At 25.1% G+C, this 18,520-nt stretch overlaps 1 protein-coding gene across 5 annotated transcripts in view; it reads left to right on the plus strand.

Moving 5' to 3' along the window:
• LOC103576807 (serine/threonine-protein phosphatase 2B catalytic subunit 3) overlaps positions 1–16,120 on the plus strand; it is a 133,534-nt gene extending 117,414 nt beyond the window's left edge. For 3 of the 5 annotated variants that reach the window (XM_053741388.1, XM_053741389.1, XM_014443235.2), the window contains 7 exons: positions 352–523; positions 975–1,101; positions 1,323–1,403; positions 10,853–10,937; positions 11,292–11,389; positions 11,579–11,798; positions 11,979–16,120. In XM_053741388.1, the coding sequence (XP_053597363.1) occupies positions 352–523; positions 975–1,101; positions 1,323–1,403; positions 10,853–10,937; positions 11,292–11,389; positions 11,579–11,775 (760 nt within the window). In that variant the 3' untranslated portion in view covers positions 11,776–11,798; positions 11,979–16,120. The remainder of the gene's footprint in view (positions 1–351; positions 524–974; positions 1,102–1,322; positions 1,404–10,852; positions 10,938–11,291; positions 11,390–11,578; positions 11,799–11,978) is intronic. The other 2 variants (XM_014443237.2, XM_014443238.2) reach the window with 2 other exon arrangements.
• Positions 16,121–18,520: the final 2,400 nt, after the last annotated feature.

Here is an 18,520-nt window from a genome sequence, read left to right on the forward strand (position 1 = left end):
TCGATTAAGTAATTTAAGACATTGTACCAAAGACATTTATTATTAAATCACTTTTAAAATTCGTGAGATTTAGTAATGATTTAAAAAAAAAAAAAAAAGTTTTACTTCAATTCGTTGAAGAGCGAAATTTAAATTTATAATTTTTTTCATGACCCCGAGGATCTAGATATCCGAGGGAGATTTATGTATATAAAAATAACAAGAGAATGTTATTATAAGTATATATATATATATATGAATTTATATTTTTAACAGAGTTTCCATTATTATAACAACTCTAGTGTAGTCTATAAACATAGAAGGTTGGAGCGCAAGTTGATGGAATGAAACTAATGTAACTTTTGTTAACAGCTATGCAGCGTGTTGCGACTTTCTGCAAAACAACAGTCTCTTGAGTATCATAAGGGCGCACGAAGCACAGGACGCTGGCTATCGTATGTACCGTAAATCCCAGACGACGGGCTTCCCATCGCTCATAACAATATTCAGTGCGCCCAACTACCTCGATGTTTACAACAATAAGGTCAGTTTTATTTCATTCCTCATTAACGTTTTTTCTTTGCAATTTGTTATTTTTGTTACTCAACTCGTTAATAACTTCCCAGTCATTTGCATATTTAGATTCAAAATAAACTTAATAAAAATAATATGAATATTTATTTATTCATTTTAATAAATATACTATTCCGCGGTCTTTCATTTTTTTTCAATGAAAAAAAATAATATTTTTGTAAGATTTTTTTTTTTTATTATCTGCTGACTTAGTAATTGATAAAAAAATTATTAGATTTTTTTTAATGAAATTTTTTTCATCAGCAAAAAATAAGTTTTTAAACTGGATTACGTATATTTTTTTTTTTAGTAATTAATTGAAGAAAAAAATTAGGATTGAATTAGAAGACTTTAGTCAGAGAAAAAAAAATAATAATAATGATGAAAAGTTTAATATTTAATTATTTTAAAAAAATTGTTAGGCGGCCGTGCTCAAGTACGAGAACAACGTAATGAATATCAGACAATTCAACTGCTCGCCACATCCATACTGGCTGCCAAACTTTATGGATGTGTTCACGTGGTCCCTGCCCTTCGTCGGTGAAAAAGGTAAGAGATGACTTTTCAATGCCGTCATCAAGAAAATACAATCAGCTACAGGCATGTCATTGTGATATAGTAAATAAAGCTCATGGTTTAAATAAAATAAGGAGCCGAAGGAGTCGATAAAAGTGATGGTTAAGCTTAAGATGAAGACTTGCTCGACATTTTTTTTATTAAAATTACTAATAGATATAACGGTAGACATTTATTGTTTTATTTTTTCACAGTAACTGAGATGCTGGTTAATGTATTGAATATTTGTTCGGATGACGAGCTCATGAGCGACGGAGACGACGCCCTCGAAGAAGGTAAAAAACTTGTTTACTATCCACTTTTTTTTATCTTCTATCGCCCTCCCACATATATTTTAATTTATTCCTTTATCAGTTACCCGCACTCTAAATCCGATAAAATAAATATAAAGATCAGAAAATACTTAGCAAATCTCGGTTAATCTGTATTATCCGAGATTATATATATGTATAAAATACGTATAAATAACGTACGATTAGTAATCGGAAAAAGTACAAAAGTAAAAAAGAAAAAAAGCTATTTTTCATCAGCTATTTATCAAGTTGAAAAATTCAGATGCCTCGCGTCGAAATTGCGGAAATTCCACATCCACTATTACTACGTCGTGATGCAATTTCCACTAAAATTTATGGCCTATTTGCATTCCGCTCTCACATGTTCATTTTTACATTCCTATCGTCATTGCGTGGTAAAACAAACCTGATTTTTAATATTTTACTCGAACGTAATTTTTATAATTAATGTTCATACATTTTTAACCAAAAATTAACATAATTAATTAACTACCAATTTAAATTATAGTTCCCTGAAATTTCGACGTGAGGTATTCCATTCACTAAAAGTTTTATTTTATTAAATTACCCTCATTACTTCTTAAAATATTATTTAACTAAAATATTCTAAAATTATAATAATTGTCTGTTTACATATTTTACGCTGGTACGGACAGATGGTAAGAAAACATCAATCGACTGTGCCTTATATATCATACTCATATATTCATATATCACATCATATCATCATATATATATCATAAGGGATGAATCGAATTATTCGTAATTTTTCTAACTACCCGATTTGAATTTAAAAAATTTTCATCAGTTTTGAAATATTATATTTTTATTTGAAGTTTAGTTTTTAAAGGAACAAAAAAAAATTTTTTTGTAGATTCGTGTCTGAGTTTTATTTAACTCTGATAAAAATTTGAGTTATTGTAAAAAATATTAAAATTTTAAGTTGTAAGAAAAATTTCAGAATAATTATAAAAATTCGAATTACCCACACCCCTAATATATATATATGTATATATCATAATCATACTAATAATAATATTAATATTAAAATGCTTAATCAATCATAATCACCCACATCTACATACATTTAAAATTTATCACATCTCAACTATCGCCTTTATTTTACCAACTTATTATTTATATTTATTCATCACTGTGTACATACATTTAAATATTAAAACCACACAAATTACCATAGACCGTACGCTATCATAGTGCACATGAAAAAAATTTTTCAAATTTATCTCTCTTATCGCAACTTTTCTCTTCTTTATTTATTATCTCGTGTACATATATAGATATATAAATATATTTAACCAAACAGTATAACTATTTTCTCTACACATTCTTCATAAAATATTTGCTTCTTGAAACATTATTTATCTTGTTCTACCCGAGCTACTATCTACTGTCTCAATAATCAATACACTTTTTCAACCCATTACTATTATTATTATTTTTATTACTCACCGTATTAGTGAAAAATAATTTTATCCGCTTCATCCATTAAATGAAGCTTCGGCTTCCCATGCTCGACAATATTTTTATTATTTTTTAAAACCCCTGCTAAATGCGCCCCATTTAATTCCCGTAACTTTAGCCGTACCATCAACCATAAGTGTTTAATATTTTTTTTCGTTAATGCATCGGTCATTAAAACTTATTGTTTACTATTATTTATTATTAGTATAAATACGACCTCCATTCCATTACATCTAAATATAAATTCACTCTTCGAACTGGAATACGATGATTAGGATGCTTATTAAATGCTAGGAAATATTAAAGGAAATGAGATATTTACATATATATTACTTGAGCATTCGCTCCATCGATTTTCATTTCGAAATTGCCTTGCAACTTTTATTATTATTTTTTATATATTCTTAAGAAAGATCATTATTATATTCTATATATATTCATCTTATCCCCTCTTAATTCCCAATTATAAATCTCCCACTTCAAATTCTAGTTAAGCAAAAATATCAGTAACCATTGTTATATATATTTAATATGAATAGTGATCTTTCTTGACATTAATAGTGCAAACCATGGACACAATAAAAAAAAAAAAATATATATATATATATATATATATATGTATGTATGTATGTATGTATGTATGTATGTATGTATGTATATATATTATTTGAATTGATTAAACGCTAGATCCAATTTCCTCTGCTGGCTATGATATGGATTGGAATGACCCTTTTGTCCATTCCAAGTTAAATGCTCATACAATTTATTATTTGCACGTTAGTTTAATTTGTTTTATTTATATAAAACACGCTTTCGTTTACGCACTCGTTGACAAAAGCGTGATAATATTTTTTTTATTTATTTATTTATTCATGACCATAAAAAATTTGATAACTTGAAAAGTTAAAATCTACTTGTACGCTTGCAGTAATTTTCTTAAAATAAAATAAATTCTAACGTTAAATATTATAAAGAACGGATAATTCAAAGTTATGAAAAATTTTAATTTTTTAACTAAAAATTATTTAGTAAAATATTGGAAAAAAAAATACACGCCCAGATTTGCACTTTATTGTCTTTTATCGTACTCCTTCTTTATTATATTTGTGTCAATCACACTGGCCTTGGACTCCTCTTAAATCGGCACGACACTATGCTACTACTACCTCTACTACTTCTACTACTACCACTCAATACTCCGTTGATACGGGAAACTCCAACCCCATTAAGTCGCAGCCAAAGTCGTTGTCCAAAAAAAAAATGGTAAGTCCGCTTGATGACTTACATTGCAAAGTTGAAAAAATTAACTCAGTACCATACGTGATTTAAACTGCCGCCAAAACCAATAAATTACATTCTCTAAATCGCGACTGTTAACGCGGAGTTGTATTTAATTCGCGTGTTTACGTTTCGTGTCGTTGTCGCTATTTTATTTGCTGCTGGATCCGCTTTTCATTGTTACCAACTGTCATTATAACACAACCTTTTTTTTTTTTGTAAAATTATAAATTATTTAAATACAAATATTACCCATTACGTATCACATATTTGTACTTATATTTGTCTCATAAATTAAAAATCATTGTTGGCTTTTAAATTTTAAAAACTCGTCGCCTAGAATAGTTTTATGCAAAAAATATTTATACGAAAAAATACTATTTATATTTATATACATATACATTTATAATTTGCAATTCATACTATTCATCGACTGTTAAATTATTTTTATTTTATTTAACTCTTACATATTTTAGTTTATTTTTAAAAACCAAAAAAAAAATATCATTAATATTTATTTTATTTTTTCATTTTAAAGTGCATAAATAATCTGATTCCTCTGAATAAATCTACAGTAAAATAATACTGAATATATATACATATATTAATGTATAACATATAAATATAAATGAAAATAATCGTTAGCCAGTAGCGCGACTTCGTCACGAACGTTTTCACACGTATGTTATACTCTCATTATTATTATTATGCATAATAATATTTAATATTATTTATTTTTCATTTCAAACAACGTATATATATATATATATATGTTGGTTTTTATTTTTTTCATTTAATTATTTTTATTTCATCGCCTCAATTATTACTGAATTAAATTAAACTAAATATATATGTATATATATATAATGAATACAATTATGTACATATATATCGTTGGCACTGAATTGTGTCCACGTTGCACGCGTCAACATTATTACTGCTCACACGCTCACACTTATCTTATTTCACCCAAAAATTAAAAAAAAAAAAAAAAAGTTAGTATTTATTTGTTTGTCAACAAAAATAAATAATATTTTTTTCACTTGTTTGTGGGCAAAGTTACATTTTATTAATACTAGTAAACTAAAAAAGTATAGCGAGAATTTATTTGTTGAATTTATTTTTACTAACCCGTGTGTCGTGTTAATAAAGTTTTTATTTAATTTAATCTAACGCTTAACCATGTGTGGTATCGTGATTAAAAAATATAAATTACAAATAAACGTACGTTGATAAAATTAATCGGGTTATACAATAAGTCTATTGAAGTGATAATTAAAGAGTAATTAGAGTTTTATTTATAGATAAAATTTCATAAAAATAAAGGAGACGAATTGAATAAAAAAAAAAAAAAAAAAAAAAAAAAAAGAAATTATATGTAATAGGGGATGTTTTATTTAAAAATCGATAAAACCAACAAGAGTTTTAAACAGTACTGGAGATAAGAGACAAAACCCACGGGCATCGATCACCCCTTTGAATCCCGGGTTAGTCCCCTACTCTACTCGAGCAAACGACGTCTCCAGCGTGCATCCAACCCCGTCGAGGCTGTGCTATCATCCCTCCTTAACCTCCGCTCTACTCTCGATATGCCCGGGCTCTACAATTCCATCTTAACTTTTTTATAAATTTAACTGAACTATACTTAAATCAACCATCTATCTAAATCTATATCTGTCTATCTATTAAAAAAAAATAAAAAAAATAAATTAAACCCGACTAAAACGTGTCGGTTTAAAAAATATCAAAACTTCACTTCCATTTCCCGCATCTGGCCTTAACCTCGAGCTTTTGTTTTAAATTCAAATCCTCTAACTATTATTCAAATACGGAAACAATTGTAACATGCCTCTTTATCAGTTATATATTTTTTACAGTTACTCAGCTTTATCACAACTCATGTTTCATTACAATATAGATTTTTTTTTATTCATTTACTTTTACATTTTACTTTAATATCTAATTTATTTCTCATCATATTAGTCGTGACGTATAGAAAAGTTATTAAAAAATTAAATTATAAATCTGATGCTATGAAGTTTTTATTTCTTTTTGAATTAAAAATTTTTTTTAATTTCTCTGAATATTTTAGTTAAAAATTTTTTTAATTAAATTTAATAATGAGTAATTTAATATATATACCAAGTATATAATAGTAAGTTATGTTAATTATTAATTTAATATTCTGGTACACGGATAGTGTTATAGTTAATTAAAAGTGTATAAATATATATATATATATATATATTTATGTTCTTTAATTTACTATATGACTTTTCTATATGGGCATTGAATAATCCAACTGCATGTCTCATAGTATCTATTTTATTTTACGTAAAATTAGTTTGGAAAATTATATTTATATGTAATATATATTTCTCTTTATACATGATAGTTTACATATATTAGTGTTTATCATTTTCTTATTTTTTAATATAATTTTTTTCCCGCTCAAAAATACTTTGTTTTAAATTCAAACTCGTGTCAAAAAAACCGCAGTAATTTATAACTGAGTTGTCAATTTTGAAATTTAAAACTAAAAAAATTAAATTTATCATTATTTAGTGGCTTAAGTTTAAAAAATTTGAAAATGTCAAAATTTTGAACTTGTTAATTTTTTGATACTGAAGTTAGCCAACATCTAATAATTTTTGGATTTTTTTTTAAACGATAAATAATAAAAAAAAAAAAATTTGAAAAAATTGCACCTATAGTTTTTAAAATTTTCTAAATGTGCATTTTTTTAGTTTTTTTGAAAAAAAATCCGATAATTGTTAATTGTCTGTAAATTTCAGAATCATTAATTTTTTATTTATAAAGAAAATACTAAATCTATTAGATTTTTTTTTTTTAGATTTATTTTCAAAACTCGAGTATATAAAAAAAAGATAAACAAAAAAAAAGGTCCAGAAATGATAAATTCTAATATATATAAATATAAATTTATTATCTCAGTTAACATAATCCAAGAACGTGTAGTTTTTTATTTAAGAAATTTCCTTTGAGCACGAACAGAATAATCCCCGTAGAGAATACACACGATTTTTCATATTATATATATACTTATATAAAAATACATTATATAATAATATCCCTTGAAATATAATTCGAGTACTGTAGTTCGCTCTTCTTTACTCAACGACGTCAAGGGTCATATACTTCCAAGTATCTTATATTATTATTTCCCCATATTTTATTTTATTACTTTTCCACTTGTCGAGTTTTCCTTAAAATAATATTACCAAGAGCAAGAAAAATTTCTACTCACATTTTAAACTTTTTAACGTAAAACTTTTATCAGTAAATGCTCTTGTGTCCTTGTGAACGTGACATGACAACCTCATGATCCTCGACGTATTTCTTAAACTTCATTAATCTAATTTTTCTCTTTTGAGAGGTTGTTTTTTTTACAGGAAGCTTCTCTAAACATATATTTATGCACAACTATATTTTAGCGTAACAACTAGTCATTTTTTAACAACTAAAATTTCATTTAATTAATTAATTAGTTTATAACTTTTTTCTTTTGTATATTAATTTCAAATTTAATGAGTACTCCATTTTTTTTTTAATTAATTAAAATCTCTAATAACTAATGAATGCAAAAAAATTTAAATTAAATATACATATATCTATATATACATATACATATATATGTAATACTGTAAAAAGGGTATTGTATAATTGCTAAAAGAATAATTATAATTTGCTCCAGGCAACTAACTCGCTCAATCTATTATTATTATTATTATTATTATTATTATTATTATTATTATTATTTTGCCTGTAATTATTAAAACTTATTATGAACTCAGTATTGTTTCGAAAAATGGAGATAAAAAATAAAAAATTTTGATTATGCTCGGCTGCCCATTTTCGGAACAAAGTAACTGACAAAAATAAAATTTTTAAACTATGAATTGAATCATGTTCACAAGACTTCACTGGAACTACAAATAATAAAAAATTTTTCCCTTACTGTGTTTTTAAATTTGACACAGGAAGTTGAGTCCCCAAAAATATATTATGCTACACTTCAAAAAATGTCATCCATTTAAAACCGATCGATTTTAATGAAAATTATTCGTCTAAAATATAAATTATAGTAGAAAATAAAAAATTCAGAGACGATAATTTTTTGGTAAGTCAACTTCCTGTCAAGTTTCCTCGACTGCATAATAAAAATTTATGGATTTATCTCCATTTTTTTCCGTTTGTAAGACGGGTTTAAAAATTGAAAAAAATAAAAATTCAATTTCATCAAAGAAAAAAAAATGGAGTCTCAGTAATTTTGCTAGAAATTTTTCTAAAAATCTAAAACCAATATATAATAATATAGTAATTCCCTTTATTTAAATAATATAAAATGATAATAATTAGCACTAGCTTGAGAATGCAATTACTTATGCTGTGCACATATTTTTTTTGTCTGTTCTATGTGTTGTTTTATTTCCACACTTCTACCTTCGCTATAACTCTACTTCAATATATATTCGTCGCTGATAAACTACTACATCACGTATCGCCACGATACCATCACCCTTTTAATTAAACAAATATATGTTAAATATGTGTAAATATATATTTAAAAAAAAAAAACAAAACAAAAAAAAAATATGGGTGAATTGGTGCTGCTCTCACATTGGTACTTCTGTCCTTTAAATCACGACTTGCCGTTGACGTTGCCATCCACCGCCGCTAACTGTACGTTATTACACCTTGTAACGTGGTCCAATGGTTTACCCAACGTGCTCACAATCGAATTTCACCCCAATAATAAACGCGTACGGTGAGTTTTTTTTTTTATTTATATTCTCCATAATTAAATGTATGATAATTATAATAAATAATATTTATTCAATGGCCAATATTCAATTATTCAAATTTCAAACAAAATTTACTAAAATCAATTTAAATTAAAAAATAAAAAAATTTATTTATTCATTTTATATTTTAAATAATTATTGATTTTAGTAATTATTTGTATTAGAATATTTGGCGGTTATATTTGTTAATCGGTAAATAAAATAATTGTTAAAAAAAATATATAAATTAAATAATGGTTCTGGAGTTAGAAGACAATTCAAAATTTTCGGATTTTTTTTAAACAAATAAATTACAAAAAAAAAAAAAAAAAAAAATAAAAATATGCACTTGTAGAAAATTTTAAAAACTACAAGTGCAATTTTTTTAAATATTTTTTTTTTATAATTTATCATTTTTAAAAAAATCCAAAAATCATTGGACGTCGACTAACCAGTATCATATTAAATATGCGATAAAAAAAACTTTTTTTTTTTTAGACACAAGTAGTTGAGCATGAAAAAAAAAAGCACGGAGAATGTGTGACTATTTTTTAGGGATGTGTGAAAAATTCGAACAATTTAAAAAATTCACTATTTATAAATTTTCAAAATATTTTTTATTTTTTTTACGCGAATTAAAATTAAAATATTTGAAACTAAAATAAAAATCGATTACTTGCAAATTTTATTCGCACATCCCTACTATTTTAGAGAAAAAAAAAGGCCGCGGTTGTAAAAAAAATTAATTTTTATTTTTCAATAAGAGAAAAAAAAACAATTTATTTAAACCAATAACGTACTGTGCGGTTTATACTCAATATCGATGTTCATATATTTAATATCATATATTTTCTATATTTTAAAATATCTATTTTTCGTTATTTTATTTACTGCATGCGTGATAATTTATCGATTATTATTAAATCGAGAGCGTTACGGATATCGAGTTTCCTCGTCAATGAGATACGACAATTTAGGGCATGATCGCCTGGAATTCATGAGCATGCGATCAAACTTTACCGTCCTAATATCAATACGGTCTTTTTAGTAAACTTTATTTTATAAATAATAAATAAAATTACAAATAAGTTTATTTTTTATCTGTAATTACTTTTTATACCAGCAAACATCTCTTTGTATCAAAAGAATTTCCTGTAATACTAGTCTAGGTCGTTGAAAAAAATTCAAATCGGACAGTAGAGTCAAAAAAAAACTCGGATCGTTTGATAAAATAGTTCGTGTAGATCAAATAGGTCAAAATCTTTTGCACTCGTACTCGGTAAAATTCTTTTAAAATTCGAGTAAAAAAAAGTTTAATAAAAAAGTACGTGATTAAAAAAGTATATTTACTAAATATATATTTAAATATTTCCCTGTACTGCATGCGCATGTTATGTATAATGCATCTGTAAAACACTCAGCGTGTGCAGCTTTTAATGCACGCAATAATAAAAATAATAAATATATAAATATATTTTTACGCGCCGAATAACGCCACGTGTTTTTTATTTTTTAATATTTATTATCATATTTTCTAAACAATTTAAATTAAAGCTCACGTTGTGATTTTGTATAAATAATTCTGCCGATTTAAATTTAATTATATTAATAAATACTGTAATTTAATATTTAATAAGGACATATATTTTAGTCATATTAAATATCAAGGAAAATTTATAATTAATTTTATCCATTCATTTTTTTTTTTTAATATTTAAACAGGGAATTTTTAAATTTCGCGGTTTAAAAAATTTAAAAAAAAAATTAATAGTTATGGAATTTAAATAAATGAATAAATTTTCCTTATTAAATAAATTAATTAAAATAATTTAAGTGGTATTTTAATAATAAATTTAAATTAAATAGGTGCAGCAGCGAATTTACGCAAGGAAGTCATCAGGAACAAAATCAGAGCGATTGGAAAAATGGCACGAGTATTTTCCGTCCTCAGGTAAGTGATACATGTAAAAAATCGGGAGTAAATTTGGAGTGATTACGGATTTTATTTAAATTTGAATTCAGAGTTCCGAAGTTTTTTGTAAAATCTCTCCACTTAAAGTTTGTCTTTTCGGAGGGATTTATATTTTATTTAAATCCACATTTACTCCGATTCGGAGTTAGTATTGAAATATACTACCATTGGCGTAAATTTCACTTTGGGGAATTGAATAAATAAAATGTCATCCGCTCCGGATTTATTCCGAGTTCACTCCAAAAATTTTTTGCAGTATAATAATAATTATTATTATTATAAAAATGGTAATAAATGTAATGATGGATATTGATAATGATAAATTTATTTCAGAGAGGAGAGCGAGAGTGTATTGCAGTTGAAAGGACTTACGCCCACGGGTGCTCTTCCTTTGGGAGCACTGTCAGGTGGCAAGACGTCTCTGAAAAACGGTAAGGCTAAAAGCCAATAAAGATAGTCTGGACAATTTAACATAAAAAAAAAATATATATATATATATATGATAAGAGTATTAAGCGATGATCAATAATAGTTTTATATATATTAAGATAAAATGGTTAAATATTTATGAGAATGAGATAAGTTGGGTAGAGGCATAAAATAAAAATAAAATGTTACAGCGCTCCAAGGATTCTCACCGAACCACAAAATTACGTCGTTCGCTGAGGCCAAGGGTCTCGATGCCATAAACGAGAGAATGCCACCGCGAAAAGACGCACCACCTACGCCAGTAAATGAAGAAAAACCCGTGATAAAACCTGCGGCAGCAGCTACTGGAGAAAAGCGGGACCAGTGCACACCTCAGCCCCACTCGTGAGTCTCATAAACGTCTTATATGAGGTAATAACATTTATTCTACTACAATTTACTTTTTTAACTTTAAATACATTCGTTAATTTAATTAATAAAAAATTTTAATTTAATAATTAACTAATTTATTTTAAAAAAAATAAAAAGTAAATTTATTACTGCAGAAATTATTAACTGTATGAAATTAACCCATTGACTTTTAATTTTCAGGTGACAATGAGTTTTTAAAATCTCATTGCTCTTTAAAATCATCAATGTTACATTGCTCGTCTACCCTAAATTAGAAATAGCCGTTGTATTTGCATCGAGCCAAACCAGATAACCAAGAGGATAAATTTCAAAAAATAAAAAAAAATATAAAATAAAAAACAAAAAAAAAAATATTTAAAAAAAAAAAAAAGAAGAAAAAGAAAAAGAAGAATAAAAGGATACGTGACATCTCATCACCGACTCGTATACTTAAAATACATGCGCAGACATCCATACATACATTTTTAAATATATATATATATATATATATATATATATATATATATATATATATATATATATATATATATATATAATGTCAAGGTGAATAATACATGTTAGACGAATATATGAGAATGTAAAATGAAGTTTTGAAATGTACATATAAAAATGCATTATTCTTTCACGCGTGCGTGAAGAAATACAAGTTTAGTAAAACGTCAGAGAAATGAACAACGCCCACCTTATAAACACAACATTCTTATAAATTATTTCAAAACTAAGACAGGTGTTACAATTAAATATTATTTTCTACCAAAAAAAAAAAAAAAAATTCAATTTAAAATTTTTGGCGCAAAAAAATCTTTGCATCTCAAAATAAAAAAAAAATTCTCAGGACTAGAAAAAAATTCTCTCAAGAAAATTTTTCGAGTCAATAAATCCTTTTTTTTTTATGAGCAGGCAGCAAAAGTTCAATAATTAAAAAAAAATTGTAAATTTTTGATTCTCTGGTCTCACATTAATTACAATAATAAATTTGTCTTTGCGTATCTGTAGCTAGTTAGTGTATAAATAAAATATGTAGAGTGTATGTATGTACATTTTGGAGCCATCAAATAGACATTCCCGTATATCGCGTTGCGTCTCAAGAGAATACACAATACAGGATACATAACATAACACAACACAACACGACACATACTCACACACATGAACAGAGCATACGCCCAGCAATATGCAGACGGAAGTTAAATGCCAGTGACAGTATGTATGGTTTATTAATGAAAATGAAGTTAAAAAATAATAATTCAATGATTGCACACCGTAATGGCAGCTGGTCTGCCGCGGGTGGATGGACCTTTCGTTCCTACTTCAAGCTTACTGAGAAATAATTATTATTATTATTTAATCTATATACATATATATAATTAAATATACATATATTATACAAACACCTTTTCATTAAACGTACACGCGAGAAATACAAGCGACCACGATTATTTACTGAGTACAAGTGTCGGTCTGCAAAATAATGCCAACTTTAAAGTCTTATCATTAAACATTTCGTTAATTAAATTTATTTATTTGTTTGTTTGTTCATTACTGATAACGCCGTTTGGAGCTCTGAGTTTTTGTTTATTAATTACAATGGTTAATTATTATTTATAATTAGAAATAGTTTAATTAAGCGCATTATTGCCATTACAAACACATAATTTTTATTTATTTTTTTTTTCCTTTAAAAATCGCGTTGAAAAAAAATCTCGGGTATTTTATTTCTTGCCATTAATTAGCTACGGGCATAATTAAAATTATCTTCACCTTGACTAATTATTTAAACCTTTAAATTAGTAAAATATAAAAATATATATACGAGCTCGGAATTGTGATAAGATCATTGGAGATCAAGTAAAATCTAGTCAACGCAAATTTAAAAAAAAAAAAACATAATTCTTAATATTCTTTTTCTTCTTTTTAAATAATCTCATAAAAGTGCAATATCGCTATTTGAATCTCAGGTTAATTTTTTAATGGACTGTATTTATTTATCCATGCTGAATTTATTTCATTAATTATTGTTTAAGATAATAAGTAATTATTAAGGTCATTCTTGGACCCCCCCCCCACTTTTTAAAAATATTCACTGATTTTGAGCTGTCAAATTCATCAAAATTTTATCAATTAATTGGAAAAAATAAAATTTCACCAAGGTGTAGAATTTTTAAAAAATTGATTGCAGTTGACATCAATTAGATGTCAAAAGAAAATTTTTTAAATAAATTTTAGCATACGAAATTTGAAAATTCAAACTATAAATAACATGGAAATTTATTTTTCAAATTTTGTTTGACTTCTAATTGATGTCAACTGTAACTAATTTTTTTTAAGCTTTATATTTGGGCAAAATTTTCTTTTTTTCAATTAATGTTTTAATTTTTTTAAAATATTGACAACATTTTGATACATTTGACAGCTGAGTCATCGAAAATTTTCAAAAATTGGAGGGAATCGTCTGAAAATGTCCTCAATAATTAACGGATGTTACGTATCGAGACTCCAGACGGCTGCAGTTAAAAAAAAAATGAATCTCGCGATAAATATGAATTAATTTAAAATAAATGATGTGAGGATTTATAGAATAATTATATAAATAATAATAATTACTATAATAATATTAATAATAATAATAATGTTAAGCCATGACACTTCGGTCCCTTTTTAAATTTAAAAATTAGCGCTCGTTATTTTAAAAGCGCATCGAATGCACTCGCATCCACGCGAGAAGAGTGAGAAATCAGCAACAAATAAATAAATAATAATAACAATAGCCGTATTTATTTAAAATATAAATTGCATTGGGGATCGTAAGGAATAAAATGGTAAAAAAAATGATAAATAAAAACTAGCGTTAAAGATTTTAAATGTGTGTTGCTATCGAAATAAAACTGGACGAGTATTCAGTAAAATCCGAGTGTCGTTTTTAAATATTAAGTACACAGAAAGCGGAGTTTTTGCCGATACCAAGTCAACAAAAAGTTTAACACAACCCTGAGGTTTTAATTCCCTTCGTGCATCGTCGCGCTATTAAATATAAATTTTAACAAAATTTATTAAAAATATCACTTACATATTATATTTATTCTACACATAATCCCTCATTTTTAATCCACCGCCTCAGTTACATATGTTGTATATCGTTAACTATAATATTAATGTAAACATTAATTAATTAATCAACTCATTAATTAATACATGTGCGTACAATGAGAGTCATATCGCGTCACTAATTCCAAAAGGACTTTTTTTTTTTTTATGGAATTTTAGAAAACTCTGTAAAGTCAAAAGGGTGTAAAATTTTTTTTTTATTACCAATCGTGTTGAAGAATAAGTCTACAATATGAGTAGGAATTTAAAAAAAATATAAGTCCTTTTGACTTTGGTCACTAGGTCTAAAACCAAAGGGCTACAATTTTTTTTTCATTACCAAGCATTTTGTTGACTGATTTTTAGGTAAGAGACCTAGTACCCAATCACATATTTGTATATCTATATTTAGTAAATATATATACAAATTCATGCATCGATCGGATACTAGGTCTATTACCTAATTTTTTCAAAATTTTAAGCTTTAAAATAAGTCCACAATATAATTGAGATTCAAAAAAAAAATTTCGCGCCTTTTTTGGTTTTCAAAATTTTCAGCTTCAGCACAAGTCTACATTAAGAATTAAAAAAAATTCTATGCTCTTTTGGTTTTAAATTTAGCAACAAGTCAAAAGGGAGTATAAAACATGTCCTTTTGAAATAAGTCAGGCGATATATATAAATATATAAAGAAACGCATGGCAAAGATCCCTTTCCTGTTAAACAGCAAGGGTTTAAAAAATAATAAAATATCTCTTTCTCAATTTGTCTCTTAATCTTTCTTTATCTTCACTTTAATAATTATTATTATATAATATTAATAATAAAATAATAATAATAATAATATTAATATTAATAAAAATAAAAATAATTCTATCTCTCTTTGCTACCAAGTTGTACTTATTCTTAATTTACTTGTACAAATAAATGAAAAAAAAAAAATTAATTAAAAAATGTGTTAAATAAAATACATTTTATGATAAATATTATTAATTATTAATTATTACTATTAATTAATTAACGTACATGAAATAAAAAAAAAAGTAATCATACATATATGTATGTGTAATGTTGTAAATACATGTATGTATGTATGTGTACGTATATCATAATAATAAACTTACTATTCATTAATATCACTATCGAAAATTTAAATTACTATTACTGTTCAATTATAATTATAATTATTATAATAATAATAATGATATTAATTAAATAAAAAAAAAAAAAAAAAATAACGAATAGAGTGAGTGAAGAGTATGGATCATTTTGCCGACACTTAGATGTCAACTCTGGTCATACATCCTAGTGCGAGCTGGAGAAATTTTAAAATTAATACGATAGGAATGTTGTTAAAAAAATAATTAAAAATGAAAAAAAAATATAAATATATATAAATAAATAAATAAACATAATAAGATCTAATGCAAAGAAAATGCAATTTTTAATAACTCTTCTCCGTGTGTAAAGCTATAAATTAATAAGTCGTTGAATCAATACAATGATTAATATTTATAATTAATGATTAATTATTAATAATTAATTTAAACAAATGTGTATGTGAATGGAGTTGTAAACGTGTTCAAGATATCCGTATTCATTTGAAACTTTTTTTTTTATTTTTTATTTATTTCCATTTTTTTTTTTTTTGGCAATTAATTATTTTTTTTTTTTTTGGTACTGCAATGAAGGTCATCTTTAACTACTTATATTTAAATATATAGATTTTTTCCTGTAAAATTATTAAAATAAATGTTGGATTTAAATTTTAGTTGTCAATTTTATTTTTTTTTTTCTTTTAATAAAATTCGCACCTAATTTTAAAAATGAAAATTCATTTAATTTGAGTAAATTAATTATTCTTGATTGTAATTTAAAAAAAAATCTAGTGTGTATTGACGAAAATAATGTAAGATCGTCAATAAATAATTAAGTGAATGATTGAGTGTAGAAAACAGGGGACTAAAAATGTCCCAGCGCCTTTCTCTCAGACTGACGAGCTGAAAATTTCAAAATTATCGATCGAGTATCTCGCAATTCATACTGTGTATTGTGAATGGTTTATTATTATTCTTATTATTATTATATAGTACGGGTATTAATACTCAGATGATAATTTTTGAATAACGAGCAACTCAAGTCTATTAAAAAAATCTTTTAAAAATATTTAAAATTTCGTAGTCACTTTTTCTGTCACTCGCATATGTTTATAAATACCTTTAGATAACTAATTATATAGTTGTACAATATACAGATTGGTTAAAACAACATATGGTTAAAATAATTATAAATAAATTTAAATTAAGGTATTGGTTGCCTACCGTTGCATTCCAAATTAATCAAATATTTAATTATTTTAATTTCTAAAAAAAAAAATTGATAAGTATAGTCAAATTGGTGACAAAATTTCCTCTTATTTGAGTACCTACATCAATATATTTAAAAAAAAATTATTGTCCGCGAATTAACCGCGAGTTGATTAATGAGTGATTAACTTTATTTAAATATATCGATGTGGGTATTCATTTTAAAGAGAATTTTATTTCTGTTATGAAAATCAAATTTATTTTATAAAAAAAAAAAATTTTTCAAAAAATCCATTTTTGAGTAAACAAAAAATTTTTTTTTCAATATTCAGGAATTTATTTTTTTAAATGCAACTGATACCTCAAATAATAAATTGTAAACACTTCTAGAAAATGCGCACAAAAATTTATCATTTATTTATTTTATTTAATAATAAAATTTCAAAATATTAGGGGAATTAAACCGATAACATTATAAATAAATAATAACCAGTCTGTATATATTTATATCTATTGCATATAATCATCAGTCTTCAAAAAATTCTAAAATCTTTCTTCCCGCTGAGTGGTACGTGCAATTTTAACAAAACTCTTATAATGAAATATTCATAAATATATAATAAATAAATAAATATAAACAATCATAAATAATAAATTTTAAATTCTACTAAATTATAAAATAAAAAAAAAATTATAACGCGCGTACAACTCAAACGTCCAGAATTATAATTTTTTTCACATTCTCATACTAAATTAACCGCTAAAATGTATTGACAGTATGAAAGTACTACTATCATTTAATAATTAATAAACATTTAAAAAAAAATATAACTCATGTAATTTATAAATTGTACTTTTATTTATATTTATATTTACAATTATAAAACATTAACATTTAATATCCGACAGTGAGATCAATTTAAATCTTCTCCGTTTAGTTACTCGGTAAATAAATTTATCATTGAAAGTAAGGATGAAGTATTTGGTCACTGTTTTAATAATCCATTTATTTATTCATTAATTTTTATTCGTTTATTTTTAATGATCCTGAAGTTAAATATGATCCTGAAGTTGCTGACAATTTAAAATTTTTTAATTTTTTTTTAAACCATTTAATTTAGAAAAAAAAAAATGAAAAATATGCACTTGTAGAAAATTTAATAAACTACAAGTGCAATTTTTCAAAATATTTTTTTTTCTGTAATTTACCATTTTGAGAAAAATAAAAAAATTATTAAACGTCAGCTAACTTCAGTATCATAAATTGGCAATGTAAAAGTTTTGGATTTATTTTATCAAATTAATTACAAAAAAAAAACTAAAAAAATGCAC

Source organism: Microplitis demolitor, chromosome 8, assembly GCF_026212275.2.
Source record: "Microplitis demolitor isolate Queensland-Clemson2020A chromosome 8, iyMicDemo2.1a, whole genome shotgun sequence".
NCBI classification, from domain to species: Eukaryota; Metazoa; Arthropoda; class Insecta; order Hymenoptera; family Braconidae; genus Microplitis; species Microplitis demolitor.